The sequence below is a fragment of the Panthera uncia genome, chromosome E1 (genome assembly GCF_023721935.1).
Source record: "Panthera uncia isolate 11264 chromosome E1, Puncia_PCG_1.0, whole genome shotgun sequence".
NCBI classification, from domain to species: Eukaryota; Metazoa; Chordata; class Mammalia; order Carnivora; family Felidae; genus Panthera; species Panthera uncia.
In genome coordinates, this window is record NC_064814.1 from 6053921 (window position 1) to 6075303 (window position 21383).

The window sequence follows — 21383 nt, forward strand, 5'->3', positions numbered from 1 at the left end:
TGCTCCCCATCCTCACCAGTATTTGGTATTGTTGTTTTTATTTTTTAACCCATTCTAATAGGTGTGTAATAATTATTATATTATGGTTTCAATTTGCATCTCCTTGATGACTAATATTACAAAAATTTTTTAATGTTTATTTATTTTTGAGAGAGAGAGAGCTCGAGGGGGACAGAGGATTTGAAGCAGGCTCCATTCTGACAGCAGTGAGCCCAGTGTGGGGCTTGACCTCATGAAGAGTGAGATCTCGACAGTCTGAGCTGAAGTTGGACGCTCAACCGACTGAGCCACCCAGGATCCCCAAGATTCTGAAAATTTTTTTAATGTTTTATTTTATTTTTGAGAGAGAGAGAGAAAAACAGAGTGTGAGAGGGGGAGGGGCAGAGAGAGAGGGAGACAAAGAATCCAAAGCAGGCTCCAGGCTCCGAGCTGTCAGCACAGAGCCCAATGTGGGGCTCGAACTCATGAACCGTGAGATCATGACCTGAGCCAAAGTCAGTCGCTCAACCGACTGAGCCACCCAGGCGCCCCAAGATTCTGAATTTTTAATGTCACTGCGGCCTGGACTGAGGTTGGGTGATTTGTAGAGTAGACTGGATTTTAATTATTTTTTTTAATGCCAAATAAAGACACTATTCCTTTGTTATCTTGGAGGGATTAGAAAAGCCACAGAGCCTGCCCAGAATGTCATCCAGGGCAGGGAAAACCCACCTCTGGAGCAAGGACAGAGCTATCCTTCAGAGTCTGCTCCTTGGGTGACAGGGCAACATCCCTGTCCCCCTCCTCTCTGCCTCCATGCCTGTCCTACCCTGCTTTGTGCCACCCTTTCACTGGATAGATGGTGCGCCCCTCATTTTTCACCTGTGGGATTCCTATTTAAGCTAAATGCCACCTTTCTTTGAAGCATCTTAGGATTTCCAGAAGCTTCCAGACACAGCATGCAAGATGATATGGAAAAAATGCTGCCTCTTTTGGTGCCAGAGTTGGATTTGCTGTTTTGGTTTTGTTCTTTAGCAGTTGTGTGAGTTGTCATTACTTTGGGCAAGTAATGTAATTGCTTTGAACTTCAGTTTCCCCTCCTGTAAAATGGGGATAATACTTACCTCAGAGGTAGGTTTTTCTTGTGTTAGAGGCATCATCATCATTGATAATATTAATTTGCCTCTATCAAAGGCTCACTCAGCTGAACCATATTTACTTCTTTCCTCGTTTCTGTCCCAAACCAATTGCTCATAAAGGGCAGGCCCCATGACTTAAGCTCCCAATGTCCCTGTCTTTGACACAGTGTTAGTAAATAATAGTCCCGCAACACATTTTGTTGAAAACAGATGGACCTCCAAGCATTCTCAGGGAAGGCAGGTGGCCAGAAAGGAGTTGTGGGACCTGGGGGACCCTCCCACTCTCATCAGGCCAGGGAGCTGCTTTTCTGGAGCCTGGGGCTTGTGGCTGGAAAAAAGCGGGGCTGTCTGGTGATGTGGGTTTGACAGGTCAAATAAAAGGGAACCAGGAAAGCAAATACCGAGGGGGGGGGAAAGGAATGGGGAGAATCGGGATTGACAAGGAAGAAACTCAAAGGAGAGGGCTGCCTGGGAAAGTATGGGCCCAGAGTTGCGTGGGACCAATGGTGAGGATGGGGGCAGGGAATGGGAGGCTGGGAGGGTTGCGGGCCCTGGCGGCCGAGTGGAAATGGGAGAGCTGGAACAGGGACAGCGCTCTGAAGCCGAAGGGAGGGCGCAGAGGTCCGGGGTCCGGGGGAGCAGGACGCCCGGAGTGCGTGGCGACAGTGGATCCGAGGGGGAGACTCCCGGCTCACGCAGCGGGCGGGGCGGGGCGCGGCAGGTGCGGGGGCGGAGCCACGTGAGGGCGGAGCCAAGCGGGGAGGAGCCTGGAGGGGGCGGGGCCGACGCCGGGCCCGCAGGCGGGGTGCGCCGCTCCTCTTCTGCGAGAGCAGCGGGGGCCGCGGAGCTGGAGCTGGAGCCGGAGCCCGGGCCGGGGCGGGAGTCGGGGCCGGGGCCGGGCCGGAGCGGGCTCCAGCGATATGGGGTCGGCCGACTCTAAGCTGAATTTCCGAAAGGCGGTGATCCAGCTCACCACCAAGACGCAGGTGCGACCGGGGCCCTGGCCTCCCCACCCACCTGCCGGGCTGGGGGCTGGGCAGGGCCGGGGGGCTGCGCGAACTTGGCTTGTCAGGAGATGGGGGACCGGCTGGCCTGCAGGGTGACGCTGAAGCCAGGGCCGGAGTGGGACCCTTGGCCTGTAGCCCAAGGCTTCATCCCCTAGCCCTAGTCCCTCACCCCCAGCCTCCTCTCCCGGGAATATCCCTCTATCCGCAGCCGCTGTTGCCACCTTAGGCTGACGTGTGCCTACTCCCAGAGCCGGCAGCGCTGCTGTCCGCCACCTGTCCCGCCCCCTCCCCCCACCCCACCCCCGCTCCCGCCCCTCCAGCCTCGCATCTCCAGCTTCCCCCCCTTCCCGCCCCCATCCACCCATCCACCTCCCTGCTCCCCTCCCTGCCCCTCGGTGCCCGAGGTTCCCAGACGCACAGACCCTGGCTGATTCAATGCAAACAAAGCCGGGCCGGCGCCTGCCGGGTCGGGGAAAACAGCTGGTGCGCGCTGGTAGCGGCCTCTCTGGGCCCAGGTCGATGTCCACAGCAAGGGAAGGCCCGGGTCTTCCTGAGAACGTGCAAAGAGTGGCGGGCAGCACTGCAGCCTAGCAAAGAGACCTGTTCCCAGGCCCATGAAGTCCGGTTTCCCAGCTGGGGATCACTGCTCCAGGGGGCTCCTCCTCTGAGGCCCAGCGGTGGGGATGGCTGTGTTTTCAGGTACCCTCTGTTTTCTGGGTCAGGGCTGACAACCCTCCAAGTTGTCTTTGACTGGCTGGTGTGGGGCCTGGGGATGTCTTTCAGCCTAGTCCATGCCTGCACACTCCCCTGAATTCACAAGTGGCACAGGGATCACCTCCTTGCCCCCAACATATAGGACCTGGCCCCAGCAAGGCTGCTTCTCTGCCTACCCCTTCTCTCCTTACCCCTTGAACCAGGCTGCCCTGGCTACAGAGATGCCCAGCCTTGATTCCACAGATCCCCCACTTTCAAGGGAGTCAGGACTTGCTACTGTCTGGGACTTTCCTCTTACCCTTACCCCCAAGGGCTCTCTCTTGCTCATGGCAGTTAGAGTGGGACTGAGGGAGGCATCTCCCCACAGCCAGCTGGTCACAGCTCCAGAGGCTGGGCCTCTCGTCTTATACTCTCTCATTCCCACGAGAGATAGGTCAGGTGCCTGGCAAATGCCCAGGGCCTCTGGACAGTCCAGACCCAGCTAAGAGGCATTTGATAGAAACCAGATTTGCTTCTCAGCCACTTCCCTGATGGCTCCTGATTCATTCTAGCACTTGGCTTTTTGGGGATGGGGCTTCTAGGTCTATGGGTGGGAAGTGGGCCAGTCCCTCTGTGTGGGGCCACAGGGAGAGGAGGGAGGGAGGCAGACTCCCATGTTTACCTACCAGGGGAAGGAAACACCTTGTTGGAGGAATGAACTATGGGCTGTTGGCTCAGCAGGCAGGGTCCTTTGCCAGACCAGCAGGACTAGCTCAGCCAGGTCCCAAAGGATCTGGGTAGATTAGATTCCTACCTGCGCTGGCCCTCTCCCCAAAATACAGTGTGCCCATGGCTTTCCCAGCCCTGTTATGGAGCTGGCTGCGATGCTACTGTCCCATTTCCCAGCTGAGGACAGTGAGTTGGCTTGGGTCAAGACTGGAGCCGGAGACTAGCCTGGGTCTCCCTCCAGAGAGGCCCTGCAGGTGGGAAGGGACCTGGGGTGGCCTGAGGGAGAGACCCTGAAGCCTCTGGTCCTGCAGAGTGACTTGGCTTGGGCAGCTGGGGAGTGAAGACCAGATCCCAGTTGGTTGTTCCAGACCTTGCCACTCAGAATCCCCAAGGAGACTCAGGCCAGTGGTTCACAGGGTGTCCTCCAGTCTCAGATCCTTAGAGGCTGTGCTGTGAACACAGATGTTTGTTCTGGGCCACAGACAAGCCGACCCAGCACCTTTTCCTGTGGCGTGGACATGAGCCACCACTGCTGGGCCTTCCCTGTCTTCCTGCACTGCATCCTGTTTTCTTCCTGCCCTGGGCTAGGCCCGACCCTGGTCCTGAGACTTAGCAATTTGGGCTGTGTTTCCTGAACCTTCCCTAGGATGGGTGGGGCGCTAGAAGGAGGACCTTCCTGGACCCGGAACCCTCCCCTAGATCCTGCCTTTTTGGAGATTCTCTCTGTAGGCCAGGTGAAACCTGGTGGGTCCATGTTTACGTGTGTGCACATATATGTGCGTGTGAACCTGTGGTGACACGGTCCTCCAGGACAGGTCACCCTTAGCAGACTAGAGCACTTGTGGTCCTTCCTTCCCTCTCACCCCCAGCAAGTTGAAAAGATGTAGCTGGGCCCCTAAGCTGGTGGGGGGTCTGGCCTGAGCAGATGTTGGCAAAACCGGGCTAAGAATATCTGGTTTCCCACCAGGGTAGTTCAGTTCCTATGCCCTGGCAGCAAGAGCGTTCCTACCTCCAGCAAAAATACTCTTTTCAAAAAAGACTGGCTTGGACTCTAGAAGCTTCCGCGAGTTGTGTGGAGCCCAGCTCAGGTAACTGGGACCGGAGCTAAGCTGTGTTTCTCCCCTCAGAAGCCTGAGAGGCTCCAGTGACCCTGGCCAATACCCATAGTATCAGGCCAGCCTGGGGTAGCCAGGTGATGGTGACCAAGCTGAAGCCAGGTGATGGTGACCGAGCCGCAATGGGAGCCAGAGAGCTGGGACTCTCTTCTGCTTCTTGGTTGGAGTAGCCTGGGGCCTCCTAAGTTTCCTTCTAAGTCTCTCTCCTCATTTTGAATTCAGTCCCTAGGTGATACTTGCCTGATGAACTGGGCCAGAGGTCAAGTCCACTGGTGCTCAGATGAGTTTCTGCCCCTTTAAGGGGGTAGTAACCACCTGGCTGGTGGGGAAAGTGTCAGAGATGGGGGCTTCCCAGAGGTGCTCCCAGGTTTTCTAGGATGTCCTTCCCCACCCCCATCCTGGTCACCCACACTGTGTGTGTGTGTGTGGGGGGGGGGTTGTGGCATCCTGTGACTCCAGTGACTGTCAGAGGGCTGTCCTGGCTGAGGGCAGGAGGGCCAGCAAACCCCAGCCCCAGGGCCCCTCCTTTGGCCTTTGTTCTTCTCCCCCAGCTAACTTGCTCTACCAGTTCTGAGACTGAGCAGGCCCTGGTACCAGGCCTGGCCTGAGGGCCATGGCCACGTGCTGTCCCCCAAGTGCTCTCCTGTAACTTGGAAGGTGGGGGGCGCTGCTGGGGGAGTGGGCCAGGGTACACGTGGACCTTGGTGAGGCTTTCTACCCCACCCGGAGCTTGGACAGCCCCACTGGTGCTCAGCCCTGCCCAGGGACTAGATTGAAGCGATCTCTAGGACTAATGATGGCCTTTCCCTGAACAAATATTGGCTGAACATCTGCCATATGCCCCAAGTGCAGGGTCAAGGAAACAGGGCTGGTGGGCTAATGGGGCCTTGAGGCAGGTGCATTGAGACCCTGGAGTCAGGGCCTATGATGAGTGACTGAGGGTGGGGAGCAGGGTTCCAAGGTGGAAACAATCCTGTCTGGATCTAGAGCTTTGGGAGAATTCTTGGAAGAAGGGGATTCAGAGGACGGAGTTATTTTTAAATGAGATATATTTTGATGGTAAGAGTAATGCACACTGTGTGTGGATTTGTGTGGTAGCAGGGCATTTGTCAGCGCTTTCAGAGAAGGGAGAAGGCTGGGTTGATGGAGCAACCAGGGTCTCTTGTGGGAGCTGCTGTTCAGAGGGTGCCTCGGACACCCTGGCCCTCAGCAGGTGAACATTCAAAAGGAAAAAGTAGTGATACGTGCGCTTGCCAAAAAATATCAGTTAAAAAATAAAAACCACCCAGAGAGTTAATCTCTGTGAACATTCTGTCATTTTCTTCTAGGCTTTTATTGCTGTATAATTTAGCAAAGACTGTGACCACCTTGTAGTTAGTTTTTACCTTATCTTTTCCACACAGTGTTGTACGTTGAGTGTTTTTCCTTCATTAACACTCCTTGGGAACACGGTTCTGGTGGTTTGCATAATAACCTGTTATATGGAAGTGTTTTAACTTTTTGAGTGTTCCCTGATTGTTGGCTAGTTAGGTCGATTCCAACTTCTCACTATTATCAACCATAGCACGTCAGTGAGCATCCTTATACGTGCACCTGTCTGATCATTTCTTTAGGGTTTCTAGAAGTGGAATTGATGATTCAAATTGGTGCCCTCTGTGAACTGCCTATGTGATTCAAAATGCGCAACTGTGTTTAAGGTGTGTCACTTCCCTAGGACCAGTGGGACTTTGGAATGTGCTAGAAGGGTGGGCATGCGGGGAAGAGGGGACAGTCCGAGCAGAGGCAAAGAGAAGCTGTGACAGGGTTGTGTCATAGGGATAGTACATACTGGTGTGTGTGTGTGTCCGTGTACAATATGTGTGTGTGTGCATACGTGTGTAGATACATGTGGACACATGTGTGCACGCATGTAGGTATGTTAGGTCAGATCTTGGCTGACTGTCTGGCCCAGGTCTGGACTCAGTCCTGCAGGCAGTGGGGAGCCCTAAAGGTCTCTGTGGAGGGAACAGTGCCTTCGGTGTTGTGCTTTGAACATGGGTTGGGGGCAGTGTGGAGGCAGGATTGAGGAGATAAATTTGGAGGTGGGGCCCTGGCAAGAGTGGACCGAGCTGTGGTGCTGGCAGTGAGTGCTGAGAGGAGCAGGGGCAATCAGAGAGCCATGCGGGTTGACTCCTTTAGACTCGGGTGCGCCGGGAGAGGGTGGAAGCCGGGGCGAGGGGAGACGGTGAGGCTGGGCTTAGGCGAAATGATCATCCATCGATCATCCATCGTCTTGTCTTCTTCCTTGGGGAGGGGCATGACCTGGGTCTGGTCCCCAGGCACTTGACCTAGAAGCTTGGCCTGGGGAGGTCCCCAGGTGGGGAGGCCCTGCCAGAGGAGGACGGTGAGTTTCCCTGTCCCTCAGGGACTGAGTTAGGCTTTGGCTGCCGAACTCAGTGCCCGGCTGACCTCTGGCATCCGCACCAAGTGTCTCCAGCCTGCCTGTGCCAGCCCGGGCTCGTGATGGCTGAAGCATGGCCCCCACATGGGAGGGCTCCTGGGCACCAGCAGGGATGGCACAAGGGGACCGTGGCTTCCTTGCTGGGGCTCCTTTGGCTACAGACTGGTCAAACTGTGGGCCTGTCGGCAAGGGATAGTGTAATCACTCTGGACACGCTGGGTCCCCCCACAGCCTGTGGAAGCCACCGATGATGCCTTTTGGGACCAGTTCTGGGCGGACACGGCCACCTCGGTGCAGGATGTCTTTGCCCTGGTGCCAGCGGCAGAGATCCGGGCTGTGCGGGAGGAGTCACCCTCCAACCTGGCCACTCTGTGCTACAAGGTGAGCGCAAGGTACCCCGTCCCTCGCTGCCACTCCCTGCTGGGCCATTTCCCACCCTCCCAGGGGGGCGCAGAAGCTGGCCCAGCCCTGGGGACCTAGAGAGCAGGTCCCCATGACATCCCGCCTGCCCAGTTCTGGGCAGTCTCAAGGTGGCACCCACCTGGACCCGCTGGCTGGGCTCTGGCAGGGAAGTGATCCTGGCACCCACTCCCTGTGAGGGCTTCCTCCGGCCCCCACCTTGCTGAGCACCTTCCCACACATCCACTTATTCAGCTCATCCTGTGTGGTGGATGCTGTTACTGTCACCATTTTACAGATGACGAGACAGATTCAGAGAGGTGGTCACTTAGCAAGGTCTCAGCCAGTGAGCGGCGGGCTGGGCTCTCCAGTGAGGCTGCTCTCTGGGCCACTTCCCGTCCCCCTGGGCTGACTGAGCCAGTCTGCCTCTACCCCTGCAAAGCCTGGAGTGACCCCAAGTGTCAGAGCCCCACTCCCCACCCTTCTAGTGTACCCCTCTGCGTGTCCCCACAGGCCGTGGAGAAGCTGGTGCAGGGAGCGGAGAGCGGCTGCCATTCGGAGAAGGAGAAGCAGATCGTTCTGAACTGCAGCCGGCTTCTCACCCGTGTGCTGCCCTACATCTTTGAGGACCCTGACTGGAGGGGCTTCTTCTGGTCCACAGTGCCCGGGGCAGGGCGAGGAGGGGTCTGTGGGCCTGGCTGTGGGGCTGGGTGGGAGGTGACGGGGAGACAGGGAGAGAACCCATTTGGGGTTGGTCATATTCCTCCAAATCTCTTGTGGCGTTTGGGAAGTACGAGAGTAGGCGAGTAGGGGGTGCTACTGAGGAGGGGGCTTCTCCCACAGGGGTCTCTGCCCCTGCAGCTGGGCAGATGTGGGGCAGGGAAGCTGGGCACTTGCCCTCCCTGGCTGCCCCCTCCCGGGCCGAGGACAGGACCCCAGTGATTCCCAGCAGGCCTGACGCTCTAGAGTTTTAGGGACCTGGCCTGGCTCCTCCCAGTCAGTGGGGAGGGTTTTTCCTCCCAGGGTCCCAGCCCTGCTCCTGCTCTGGCCCCCTTCTGCCTAAGGAGGTTTGAGGTGATTGGGAATCTACTTCCTTTCTCTTCTGCCTCTACCTTCATCCCACTGCCCATGGGTGCCTGCCTGGGCCCAGATCCCAACCGCCTTCTGGGGCCACCTCTCCTTGGCCAGCGACCACTGAGGGGGCCTATATGTTATGTCCCTAGCAGGGAGAGGACGACGATGAGAATGCCCGGCCCTTGGCTGAGTCCTTGCTTCTGGCCATCGCTGACCTTCTCTTCTGCCCAGATTTCACTGTCCAGAGCCACCGCAGGAGCACTGTGGTGAGAGCCCCCCAGTCTTCCACCCCCCAGACCGGGGAGGGCTCTGGTCCTGGGTTGGGGCTGGTTGAAGTTCCCTGGGGCGGGACGCTGTGAGGGCAGGGGCTGCTCTGGGAGAGCCGGGCAGGTCTGGGAAGGGCTGGTGGCTGGTACAGCTGGAGAGGAGCCAGCTGGTGCCTGGCCCTGCCCCCTGTATCCGGGAGGCTGGCACAAGCACCCATTGTCCTCGCCTAGGCAGTGGGTGGGGGGTGTGGGGCTTGGACGGAGGAGGTCTGGCCCTCTCACTTCCTGGGGGCCCATGGACTCGACCTTGAGTGTTCTCTGCCCCCCCCCCCCCACGCACCACCAGGTGCACCCAATTCCGTTCCCTTCCCGCCCCCTCTCTCTCTCCCTGCCTCAAGCTGGACCGAGCAAGTAAAAGAACCAGAGGAGAAAAATGAGCTTTCAAGAACATTAATTTCTTCCCTTGGGCATTATCACCTGGGGGATGTTAAGGATCTGTCTTTAGGGGCGCCTGGGTGGCGCAGTCGGTTAAGCGTCCGACTTCAGCCAGGTCACGATCTCGCGGTCCGTGAGTTCGAGCCCCGCGTCAGGCTCTGGGCTGATGGCTCGGAGCCTGGAGCCTGTTTCCGATTCTGTGTCTCCCTCTCTCTCTGCCCCTCCCCCGTTCATGCTCTGTCTCTCTCTGTCCCAAAAATAAATAAAAAACGTTGAAAAAAAATTAAAAAAAAAAAAAAAAAAAAGATCTGTCTTTAGGATAATATGAGGGTCTCTGCCCCCAGGGGTGACAATGGGGGGTCTTGATCACTCACTCCCAGCCTGATCACTCTCTGACCGTGTCCCCAGGACTCGGCAGAGGATGTCCACTCTCTGGACAGCTGTGAATACATCTGGGAGGCTGGCGTGGGCTTTGCTCACTCTCCCCAGCCCAACTACATTCATGATGTGAACCGGTGAGCTTTGGTTGGACCCGGAGCCCACAGTGTGACTGGACCCCAGGCCTTCCCCCCACTCCCCGGCTCAGAGAGGGAACCACGCATGGGGTCTTTCAAGGAGACCCTGTCCACTTGGGACCCAACATCAATCTGATAGAAATAACGTGGGGTCATTACTTTTCATGGACTTGAGCTGGGGCCGGGCAGGGTGGGCATGCCCTCCTACAGGAGAATTGCCATCCTCAGGTACTGAACCCCCTGCCGTAACCCCCCCTCCCTAAGGATGGAGCTATTGAAACTGCTGCTGACATGCTTCTCTGAGGCCATGTACCTGCCCCCAGCTCCGGACAGTGGCAGTACCAACCCGTGGGTGCAGTTCTTTTGTTCCACGGAGAACAGGTGAGGGGCCCTGGCCTTTCTTTCCATTCTTCTGGTTCCAGGCAGCTGGGAGAGGAGGCTGCTCTCCAGCCCCGAGTCTTAGTTGAGGGGAGGTGCTTCCCCCTGGTGGTGATGGCTTGTAATGTACCTGCCACACGTTGTGCTCTCAAAGTCCAAGGTCCCAACTGGGGGGGGGGGGGGGCGGGTGTAGGGGAATGGTGCCTGGGTCCTCCATCTAGAGCTGTGCTGTCCCGTAGAAATATAACGCCAACCTCATATGCAAGTAGAACATTTCCAGTAGTGACAGTAAAAGAATAAAAAAGAAACAGGTGGACTTAATTCTAATATTTCATTTAACTGAATATATCCAAAATACTACTACCATTTAGCATGTAACCAGTGTGCAGAATTATTGAGAGGTTTTACATTCCCTTCATGCTAAGTTTTCAACATCCGCCATGTAGTTTATACTTACATCTGCATTCAGACCAGCCACGTTGTAAACTCTCAACGGCTACACGTGGCTTGTATCCAGCAGTGCCACTGAAGAGTGGCTGGGGAGAAGGCATCGTGAAATACCCCGAAGGATGGGGAAGCCTGGCCCACGTGGGGGCGTCCCTGGGCTCTGGGGGCACATGGTGGGACTTAGCAGCTACACATGCTGTGCAGAGCTGTGCCCAGGATGGTGCAGGCAGCTCAGGAGGCTCCCTGAGGGGAAGCCCCTCACCCTGTGGGACCCCAGCCCATTTTTTGAAGTCCCAAGGGAGGGTATCTGCCTCTCAAAGACCTGAGGGTCATTGTCAAGCCTGTAGATGGTGCAGTGCCAAGAATGGACCCTGATGTAAACTATGGGCTTTGATGATGTGTCCACGTAGGTTCGGTGTGGCAAAGAGCCGCTCTGGCGTGGGCTATCGGTAGTGCGGGAGGCTGTGCGTGTGTGGGTGCAGGGGGTACAGGGGAATCTCTGTTCCTTCCTTGTGATTTTTGCTGTGAACTAAAACTGCTCTAAAAATAGTCTTACATTTAAAAAAAAAAATAGGCTTTAGCCCTTGGGAGAAAAATCTAAGGGGTATCGACACGATTTCCCATATAACTGGCCATCCCACTCTTGGTAATACATTCCTCTGCGCTTGGCCCAGCCTGGCCTGGGTTCTGGATGCAGGCAAGGACAAGGCGGGGTGTCTCTCTTAACTCAGGAGGGGATCAGCCTGGTTCTGTAATCTGGTTCCCAGCCTAGGGCGAGCGCCGGAACACTTGTGGAACGAGGGGGTGGCCTGGCTGACCCTCCTGGGAGGTGGACGAGGGCTGGTCTCGTGGTCTCCACAGCCTCGCCCCTCCTCTGCCGCAGACATGCCCTGCCCCTGTTTACTTCCCTCCTCAACACCGTGTGTGCCTATGACCCTGTGGGCTACGGGATCCCCTACAACCACCTGCTCTTCTCCGACTACCGGGAACCCCTGGTGGAGGAGGCTGCCCAGGTGCTCATTGTCACCTTGGACCATGACAGTGCCACCAGCGCCAGCCCCACCGTGGACGGCACCACGACAGGCACTGCCATGGATGACGCGGACGTAAGGATGGGAGTGGGGGGAGGGCAGCTGGCCCTGCCAGGCTCGGGACACTCTCTTTAGCAGAGCTGGGCAAGGGATACCAGGTGGGCACCTCATGGTGAGCCTGGGGATGTCTGAGGGAGCCCTGGGGTAGGGGCAAGGGTGAAGCCACCCGCTTATCCCAGGCTCCACTCTTGGCAGCCTCCAGGACCTGAGAACCTGTTTGTGAACTACCTGTCCCGCATCCATCGTGAAGAGGTGAGTTGAACACTCCTCTTGCTCCGGTGGATTCTCAATGCCCACCCCCCACAATGGTTATGGCCTTGCAGGGGGGCGAGGGGTTGGAGACGAGATGGGGTAGGGGGAGTCCTGACCCCTACAGGAAGGAACCAGGGTCCCTGTGGACTTGGCCACCCCTGGTGAAACTGTGATGGCAGGACTTCGAGGGTTTTGAGATGCAGAAAAGGGCTGATGGCCTCAACTGGGTAAGGACAACTGGGCAGGCTTCCAGGAGGAGGTGGCTCTGAGGTCAGGTTTTGGTCAGGGGAATGACAGTGGCCTTAGAGGCCAGGCAGACCTGAGTTCTTGTGTCCTGGGACCTTGGGGGAGGTTCTTGTGTTCCCAGAGCGCTGGCTTCTGCGGCTGTAACATGGAAACAGTAACTGCCCCCTTGCCTTGTTGAGAGGATTTCTTGTAGCGGGTGCTGAGTGAGTGACCGCTCTTTGAGAATAGTAGAGTGTGCCTCCGGTGTGACAGGGCGATGGGGAGGGGTGGGGGCATAGCATCGGTTAACACAGAGTCCAGTTCAGAGTGTGGGTGTGGGGGGTCACTAAAAGCAGCCTTGCTCGGGGACAGGGGAGCCTGTGGTCTGGGGGAGGGGCAGGAGTTCCCTCCGGACCTGCCCTGGACTCAGCTTCCTGAGGGGCCTGCATCAGGACAGCTATTGATGACAGAACCTGGGCCTTTCAGGCTCTAGAGGTGGGACCAGGCTCCGGGGGAATGAGGAGGCGTTTGTGGGGAAGCCGCAGCCACAGAGGGCTGGACTGGACAGGTTCCCGCTGTCCCCCACTCAGGACTTTCAGTTCATCCTCAAGGGCATAGCCCGGCTACTCTCCAACCCTCTGCTCCAGACCTATTTGCCCAACTCCACCAAGAAGATCCAGTTCCATCAGGAGCTGCTGGTCCTCTTCTGGAAGCTCTGTGACTTCAATAAGGTGGGCTGGCCTCGGGGACCTGGCCTGGCGGGCAGCAGTCTCCCCTGAGATGGGGAGTGGCCACTCTGGATAGCCCAGTGTTGGGGACAGTGTCTGGGGACACTCCCAGGATGGGGAGGGGGTGGGGCAGAGCTGTCTCCCCCCTGACCCTGCCCACCTGTCCCCCACCCCACCCAGAAATTCCTCTTCTTTGTGCTGAAGAGCAGTGATGTGCTGGACATCCTGGTCCCCACCCTCTATTTCCTCAATGATGCCCGAGCGGATCAGTGTAAGGCTGGGGGCGGGCATGAGATCCGGGGGGGGAGGGGGGCTTCCTTGTAGAGGGGTGGGTCGGGCCGGTCTGTGCTGCCCCCCCCCCCCCCGGGAGCTCAGGCTTGGGGCTCTGACCTCCCAGAAGGGACTTCTTCCTGGGCTTCTGAGATGGGTCTCTGCCCCGGGCTCCCTTCCTCCCCTCCGCACCCTGTGTGGTGACTTCTCTCATTACCGCCTGCCGCAGCTCGGGTGGGCCTGATGCACATCGGAGTCTTCATCCTGTTGCTTCTGAGCGGCGAGCGGAACTTTGGGGTGCGGCTCAACAAGCCCTACTCAGTGCGCGTGCCCATGGACATCCCGGTCTTTACCGGTACCCACGCAGACCTGCTCATTGTGGTGAGGGGCCTCCCTCAGCCAGGGCCTGGGGACGGGGGGGATGTCCTTTTGGCCCAGTCTGGAGGTGGAGGGGACCCCACGGCCACCCCTCTGCCTCCTCGTACAGGTATTCCACAAGATCATCACCAGCGGTCACCAGCGGCTGCAACCCCTCTTCGACTGCCTGCTCACCATCGTGGTCAACGGTAGGGGGGCTGGGAGCCCGCCTTCCCAGTGCTCACCACCAGGTGGCGCCAGGCCACGGGCTGACCGGCCGTGCCTCCCTGGCTCAAACCCCTCCCTTCCAATAGCAGTATGATGGTAGCTTCCTTTACACTGGTCAATTTTCTAGTAGCCACATTAAAAACAACAACAACAACAGTAACAACAACAAAACAGAAGCAGGTGACAATAGTTTTATAATATATTTTATGTAATCCACTCTATCCAAAATACCATCATTTCAACATATAATTATACCCCATGCAAATTATTAGGATATACATTTCTTAATTTTTAAAATTTACTTATTTATATAAAAGTTTTAAAATGTTTATTTTTGAGAGAGAGAGAGAGAGAGAGAGAGAGGGAGACAGAGCGTGAGCAGGGGAACGGGCAGACAGAGAGGGAGACACAGAATCCAAAGCAGGCACTAGGCACTGAGCTGGCAGCACAAAGCCTGATACGGGACTTGAACCCAACAAACTTGGGATCATGACCTGAGCTGAAGTCAGACATTTAACCAACTGAGCCACCCAAGCGCTCCTTAAATTTATTTATTTTTGAGAGAGAGAGAGAGAGAGAGAGAGAGGAAAAAACAAAACAAAACAAAACGAACGAGCGGGGGAGGGGCAGAGAGAGGGGGATAGAGAGAATCTGGAGCAGGCTTTGTGCTTTCAGCAATCTCACAAACCGTGAGATCATGACCTGAGCCAAACTAAAAAATCAGAGCCATGCAGGCGCCCCCCCAAATTATTGGGATATTTTATATTCTTTTTTACATCCAGTCTCCAAAATCTTGTGTATTTCACATGTGCAGCACATCTCGGTTAGAAGTAGCTTTGTTTCAAGTGTTTAATGGCCACAAACAGCTTGTGGTGACTGTGCTGGACAGCACGGATTTGGACAGTGTGGTCTCAGGGCATCAGGATGTGCCCCAGCCTCCCGCGAGGACTGCAGACCCCTGTGTCCCAGGGGAGGGGCTCAGGCTGGCTGGTGTGCCGGGCCCAGGAAGCAGGGTGGCTGTGGGCTGAGGCAGGATGACTTATGTGCGGCTGACTTTTGGAGAGGACGTCTTGGGAGGGAGTGGACTGGACTCCAGAGTTGATGGGCCGGAGCTGGGCCCTGGGGGCCCCTAGGTGCACCCTGAGCTCTAGGGCCAGAACCGCACCTTCCCTTACTGGTTCACTCCCCGGCTCTGTTTCACACATTTTAACTGAGCACTGTCTAAGTGTAGCTGCTTCTGAGAAATGCATTTGTGAACGAGAAAGCCACCGTCCCTGCCCCAGCCTGGTGAGGGAGAAAGACACGAGACAAAGAAGCTCACAGATCGATATATGGCTTCATGCCATGCACAGCGCTTTATCTCTGACTCCCCTCACAGGCCCTGCAAAAAATAAGTTTCTAATTATGCTTGGAGTATCCGTTTCATATTCCAGAAAGACTCACGGATCCTGAGTTTGTATCCCTGCTCAATCATTTTATAACGGGGAACTTTGGGCAAGTTTACAAACCTCTCCGAGTCTGTATAAAAATGGGGATGGTTTCATCTGTGTCCGGACCCGCCCCCCCCGCCCCCCACCTTTCAGAGGTGTGGCGAGGAGTGGGCGAGAGGCCATGTGTGAGTGGCTCTGTGAACAGTAGGGCTGTCCCCCTGGAGTCCTGTAGAAGGCATGGCCAGTGTGGCCTTGGTCTCTGAGGACTCGTTCTTCCTGGCTTTGTGAGGGGCTTTACAGGCAAGGGGCAGGCAGGGGTTTGAAGCAGGAACATCTCGTCCTGTTCGGGCTGGGGGTGTGCAGGGAGGACTGGCGGGGGCCCCAGGAGTGAGCCGGCTCCTCCCCTGCAGTGTCCCCCTACCTCAAGAGCCTGTCCATGGTAGCTGCCAATAAGCTCCTGCACCTGCTGGAGGCCTTCTCCACCACCTGGTTCCTCTTCTCTGCTGCCCAGAACCACCACCTGGTCTTCTTCCTCCTGGAGGCCTTCAACAACATCATCCAGTACCAGTTTGATGGTGAGGCAGCAGCCCGAGCCCCTGGCCTGGATGGGAATCAGGGCGGGCAGTGCGCAAGGACACCTTCCCGTCTAAGGAGGACACAGCTCCCTGTCCCGCTGCCCCCAGTCCATGCAACATGCATTTATTAAGCACCTGCTGTATACCAAGCTCAGTGCTGGGTGGAGGGGATACGGTGGAGAGCAAAGCAGAATGCTTCCTCCCCTACGGAGCTCCCAGCTGGGGATGGAGGCACTGAGGGAGGCTTTAAGAATAAATAATAACCCACAAGAAGCATTTAGCAGAGTGTCTGGCGACTTCCATATTAGTGGTTATTATTGTTTCCAAAAGGAATATTTGCACTGATCGTGAGGGAGGAATGGGGGTGGGGGAGGGTAGAAAAGCATCATGTGGGGTGGCAGCATATGCAAAGGCCCTGGGGTGAGATGCTGAACTGAAAGCAGAACAGTGTAGTGAGAGGCAGGACTAGAGAGCTGGATGGGGCATTGAAGGCCCAGAGCCGAGGGGATTCAGTGTGGGCAGCAGAGCACAGGCCCAGGCCATATTGTCCTTATTGTCCTTCCTTCCTGGTGACCTGGCTTAAGGACGTGATCAAAATATTGAACAGCTGGCTTGGTGTGGACGCTGACACGCTGGGCCTGCCCCATTTTGCCAGTGTTACCCCTTAGTGTGCTGGGCCGTGAGGGGGTCTGGAAGGGACTGGGGAGGGGCACGGGGGGAGCTCATCCCAGAAGCTCTTCTCCAACAATGTGACATCTCGGTATAGCCACTGCCACCCCCACTGCCGGGTGCCAGTCCTTCTGCAGCTCCGTCTCTTGGGCGCCCTGTACCCTCTCCTACCTCTGGGGTCAGACGCCCTCCTGTCCTTCAGACTCCCCCTCCCAGAAACCTGCCCGGCTGGAGGGGGAGGCGAGGGGGCCTCCCCGAGGTGAGGCGTGCTCCCTCTCTACAGGAAACTCCAACCTGGTCTACGCCATCATCCGAAAGCGCAGCGTCTTCCACCAGCTGGCCAACCTGCCCACCGACCCGCCTGCCATCCACAAGGCCTTGCAACGGCGCCGACGGACGGCTGAGCCCTTGTCCCGAACCGGCTCACAAGAGGGCGCCTCCATGGAGGGCTCCTACCCTGCCGCCCCCGCCGAGCCCGGCACTCTCAAGACCAGCCTGGTGGCCACCCCAGGTCTGGCCCCGGCGGGTGGCAGGGGGGTGTGGGTGCCTGCGTGGTTGGGGGACAGACAGGGTCTCTGGGATGTCATGCAATCTCTGGCAAAGGGCATGGCCTGAGTTGGGAAGCCGAGGGTACGGGAATGGCTGCAGGGGTGGGGGTGAGGATATTGGGAGGCGGAGGAGGACTAGCTTGGTTGGGGGGTGGGACTGCGCCTCAGAACTGGGTGTGCGGGGGTCAGGCATGGCATCGCTAAAGTGGGGGAAAGAGGGGGCCTCGCGGGGCCCAGCGCAGATGCTTCCTCGGAGGGGCCCCACAGCAGGTGTCCTCACACCCACCTGCCCCCACCCTCAGGCATTGACAAGCTGACGGAGAAGTCCCAGGTGTCAGAGGATGGCACCTTGCGATCCCTGGAGCCCACGTCCCAGCAGAGCTCGGCGGATGGCAGTCCCACTGCAGAGGTGGGTGACGGGGACTCCCACAGTGGGGTGAGGTTGGGACTTCCCTTTCTCCCCAGCCTCTGCGGTGGGGGCCGGGCCAGGGTGCTCTGGGATTACCTGCAACAGAGGGCAGAAACCCAGTGCCCAGGGCATCTGGGGACTGGGGGTGCTTTCGCAGACCTCTCCCTTGTTTACTGGTCCCAGGCTTAAGCCCTTGGCCTTCAGACTCCTCATCCATCAATCTTATCTGAGCTGAGCTGGCCTTTACCCGACCAGCCCAGTCAGCCCCTAGCCTGAAACCTGTCATCAGGCTGGGCTGGGTCGGGCAGGGCCTGAAACCCAGGGCAAAGGGTACTGGGCTGGGCTGTCCCCACCGTTCGGAGTGAGCCCCCCACCAAAGGGGCCAGTGTCATTGCCTCCTAGATTCCAGGCTATGGGAGGGCCTGGGAAGAAGGGCTTTCCCTCTGTCCTCTGCCCCATGCCTGCTCCCTGTACCCCTCACTCCTGTCCCTTCCCTCGGTGCAGGAGCCCGGCCAGGCATGGCGAGAGCAGCGGCGACTGTCCAGCGCGTCAGCCAGTGGGCAGTGGAGCCCAACATCGGAGTGGGTGAGGGTTTGGGCAGGTGGCTCTGAGGTGGGGGCGGGGCGGGGGCTCTTGGCCCTACAAACAGCTCAGTGAAGGCTCGGAGGGGGATGTGTCCAAATCCAAAAACGAGCCTGGGAGCCAGGCTCCAGATCACTCCTTCCGGCTGGGTGACCTTGGACTCTCTGGCTGGGTTGCTTCCTCTGTCTACATTGTTCCGGAATATGCTGCAGGGTTGAACTCCACTTGCCCACAGCGCTGGCTTCCTTACTAAGCTTTCCTTTCCAGCTTCCTCCCCCAGTTCACTTGTCCGCTCCCTTGTGTGTGTCCTGTGATCACTACTAATTGTGCTTCAGTGGGGATAAACGTCCTACTTGGTCATGTCATTGTGAGGATCCAAGGGGACAGCTTTTGGCACGTAGTTTATGCTCGATGACAGGCCACAGCTCTTGCCATGAATAACCGTCAGTGTTCATGGGCCCTGCCCTGGGCCAGGCCCTTGTTGTGGTGAGCGGGGACCCTTTCTGCCCCGGGGAGCCCGTGCTTCTGGGTCAGGGGTCAGGCCTATCCCCTCGCCGGTGGGGGCTGCTCTCCCAGCTCCAGGAACCCCCGTCCCTCCCCCAGGTTCTTTCGTGGAAGTCCAAGCTGCCACTGCAGACCATCATGAGGCTGCTTCAGGTGCTGGTTCCCCAGGTGGAGAAGATCTGCATTGACAAGTGAGGCCTGGGGAGGGGGGGGGGCAGCAGGTGGGCCGGGGCGGGGCTGGGTGTGACCGGGGGCATGGGTCCCATGCTCCCCTCGACTTTCAGGGTGGGTTTCCCCATGTGGGCACGTTGGAAACCATCCCCTCTTCCTGGCAGGGGCCTGACGGACGAGTCAGAGATCCTGAGGTTCCTGCAGCATGGCACCCTGGTGGGGCTGCTGCCCGTGCCCCACCCCATCCTCATCCGCAAGTACCAGGCCAATTCGGGCACGGCCATGTGGTTCCGCACCTACATGTGGGGCGTCATCTACCTGAGGTGGGTCTGCCCGGCGGGGGTGGGGGCGGCGGGGACTCAGCGGGGGGGGGGGGGGGGGGGCTCCGCTCTGGGTCCCGGCATGGCAGTAGGCTTAATGTTGAGACGGTCAACCAGGAGGGTCTCGTCTAGTCGAGGGTGGGCTCCCACTGCCTAGGGTGGGACAGCAGGGTGGAAGGGGTTTGGGCTGTACCACGTCCTAGCTCCTCCCCAGTCTTTCCTGCAAGGCCTCCCATCACCCCCGTGACAGCCGACTCCCTCCGCAGGAATGTGGACCCACCTGTCTGGTACGACACGGATGTGAAGCTCTTTGAGATCCAGCGGGTGTGAGGCTGGGACCGGGGGAGGGTGGGGGCCCTGGCCCCTTGATGCTCCCCTGACTCCATGTTCTGGGCTTTAAATGACCACAATCAGAGCCGGGGCTGACAGAGTGGCTGAGTCCTGGGGGGCAGGCTCTAAAGGCCCCTTGTAGCTGGGATGGTGGGGACAGGCTGTGATCAAACCCCTTTCCCTGCCCTCCCCCTCCCCACAGGGGCATCTGGGTGGCTGTGGACTCACAGGAGCCTCCTGTCTCCAGGGCTTCAGGCCCTGGCCAGAGCCCCTGCCTCACTCTGATTCCCCCTCAAGACCCCTTTTCTGTGCTACCCACCCCCAGGGGCCACGGTGCCCTAATGGGCTGCCCTACAGGGAGCTGTGAGCTGTCCCTTAAGGCACCTGGCAGGGACAGGGGAGCCTTTCCAAGCCTCCTAACCTGGAACCACCTGGTCCAGGACCAGGCTTGCTGCTGGGGCCCAAAGGAGGAAGGACAGTGTCCGGGTCACTTGAGGAGAAGACCAGGGGCTACTAGACTGCAGAAGCCAGACTGGGGGATCTCCTGCATTTTAGGGGTTTGGAGTGGGGTGTTGAGGGTCTCCTGCTATATTCTCTCTGGTCAATGGATATAGCCTGACTCTCTTATCCAGTAGGGGCAGAGAAGGGTGGGGAGGGAACCATTCGATCCTCCCTGCCCCCACCCGCTGCCTGGATGACTGGGGGGCGGAGGGGGCAGGATGCTACCCCTCCACCCTCCAGCTCTGGCCTCTGGGTCTCCCTCACCCTATTTGTGTCAGTACAATCTTTGCTGTGTACAATCGGCCTCTTTACACAATAAACCGTCCTCTCCATGTCCTGGCTCTTTGTGCTTGGAGGGGAGGGGCTCGGGCCATGGCTCTTGTCTTCAGGGGAGCTGGGGACTCTGTCTCCCAAAGTCAGTCCCCAGAGGGCCCTCAGCATATGCCTGGGAACCAGCATTTATCATTTTCTCAGGTGGGGAAATGGAGGCTTGCATCCTCTCACCCAGGATGCGGCCCCCTGGGCTCTGGCCACCCGGAGAAAGCGCCCAGGCAGGAGAGGACAGAGGCTTGCCTCCCAGCCTTCTGCACGGCCCCCAGGGGCTGTGCTGGTCCCAGGAAGCCACCAAAACAGCACTGGGGGCCCCTGGGGCTGCGGCCCTGTGCCTGGCAGTGCCCAGCATCATGGGGAGGGGCCCAGAGGCCTGCAAAGCCTGGGCTGCCCTCCCTGAGCCTCACCCTGGGCTTCACCTGGGGCCCGGCCCACTGTTTGCACTGGGCTCAGGGTGATGGATGGGCCGTCAGCGCCTCTGCCCCTTCCACCCAGTGGCTCAGAGGATCCAGCGGGCCAGAGTCTGCAGTCCCTGTGCTAAGCCAGGTGCAGAAAGTCACCTGGGGCTCTGTGCCAGGGAGGAGCGTGTTAGTGAGGGGTGGGGGCATGTGAGAGCCCTAGCCCCTCTCCTCACCTCCTCCCATGAACCAGGCAAGGGAGGGACTGGGTTAGACACCTCCTGGCCCAGAAATGGACCATCCCGGCACCAGAGCCCTGACCAGGAAGACTGTCCCTTCCTACCATACTCGAATTGACAGCTCTGTCCCTGAGAACAAATGTCACGAAGCTTGAATGTAATCGATCAAACAAACAGGGTTTATGGCAGCAGGAGAGAGCTGTTGAACTCTTCCTGGTAGCTAATTAATGAGCTCATTAGGAGACAGCGTATGTGGGGAGGGAGGGCCAGGCCCGCTCGCTGGGCTGCAAGCTTCTAGAATGTCCTGGGCTGAGCTTGAACCAAGTACCCTCCCCACAGAATGAGGCAGACCCCTGAGATCAGTCTGGGTGGCAGCGCCGCCCCCCCCCCCCACCAGACTCCATCATTTAGGGCTGTCGGTCCTGGAGAGTAGCCGTGGGGGGCTTCCTGGGATGTCCCCTGGGCTGTACTGATTGTGGTGGTGAACAGGGGCAGGCACGTGCCCAGTCCTGGGTGTGAGCATCAGAAGCTCGGTGTCCAGGCCCTGCCCTTGGTCTTGGGCTGCAGACGGTACCTCCCACATCAGTGAGGATCTGGGGGAGGGGGAGGC

At 58.0% G+C, this 21383-nt stretch overlaps 1 protein-coding gene across 3 annotated transcripts; it reads left to right on the top strand.

Annotated features, from left to right (window-relative positions):
- Nucleotides 1-1897: 1897 nt before the first annotated feature.
- HID1 (HID1 domain containing) lies at nucleotides 1898-20138 on the top strand. Of its 3 annotated transcripts, none has more exons than XM_049635789.1 (20): nucleotides 1898-2104; nucleotides 7334-7483; nucleotides 8015-8185; nucleotides 8725-8841; nucleotides 9685-9791; nucleotides 10056-10172; nucleotides 11500-11722; nucleotides 11903-11959; nucleotides 12775-12915; nucleotides 13093-13183; nucleotides 13412-13563; nucleotides 13670-13748; nucleotides 15608-15772; nucleotides 16725-16952; nucleotides 17292-17398; nucleotides 17903-17983; nucleotides 18584-18675; nucleotides 18820-18978; nucleotides 19242-19299; nucleotides 19746-20138. In XM_049635789.1, exons 1-20 carry the CDS (start codon nucleotides 2039-2041, stop codon nucleotides 19917-19919), a joined length of 2535 nt encoding a protein of 844 aa, XP_049491746.1. In that variant the 5' UTR covers nucleotides 1898-2038; the 3' UTR covers nucleotides 19920-20138. The 3 variants fall into 3 exon arrangements, with proteins under 3 accessions (XP_049491746.1, XP_049491749.1, XP_049491750.1); XM_049635792.1 differs by having other exon boundaries at nucleotides 19242-19262; nucleotides 19746-19898; XM_049635793.1 differs by having other exon boundaries at nucleotides 19242-19774.
- Nucleotides 20139-21383: the final 1245 nt, after the last annotated feature.

What these genes read in the sequence shown, in the direction of transcription:
- HID1 (XM_049635789.1), top strand. Translation starts at nt 2,039, where the DNA reads ATGGGGTCGGCCGACTCTAAGCTGAATTTCCGAAAGGCGGTGATCCAG. An exon ending in AGCTCACCACCAAGACGCAG is followed by an intron (nt 2,105 to 7,333) that starts GTGCGACCGGGG and finishes GTCCCCCCACAG; the next exon opens with CCTGTGGAAGCCACCGATGA. An exon ending in AGCTCTTTGAGATCCAGCGG is followed by an intron (nt 19,300 to 19,745) that starts GTGTGAGGCTGG and finishes CACCTGGTCCAG; the next exon opens with GACCAGGCTTGCTGCTGGGG.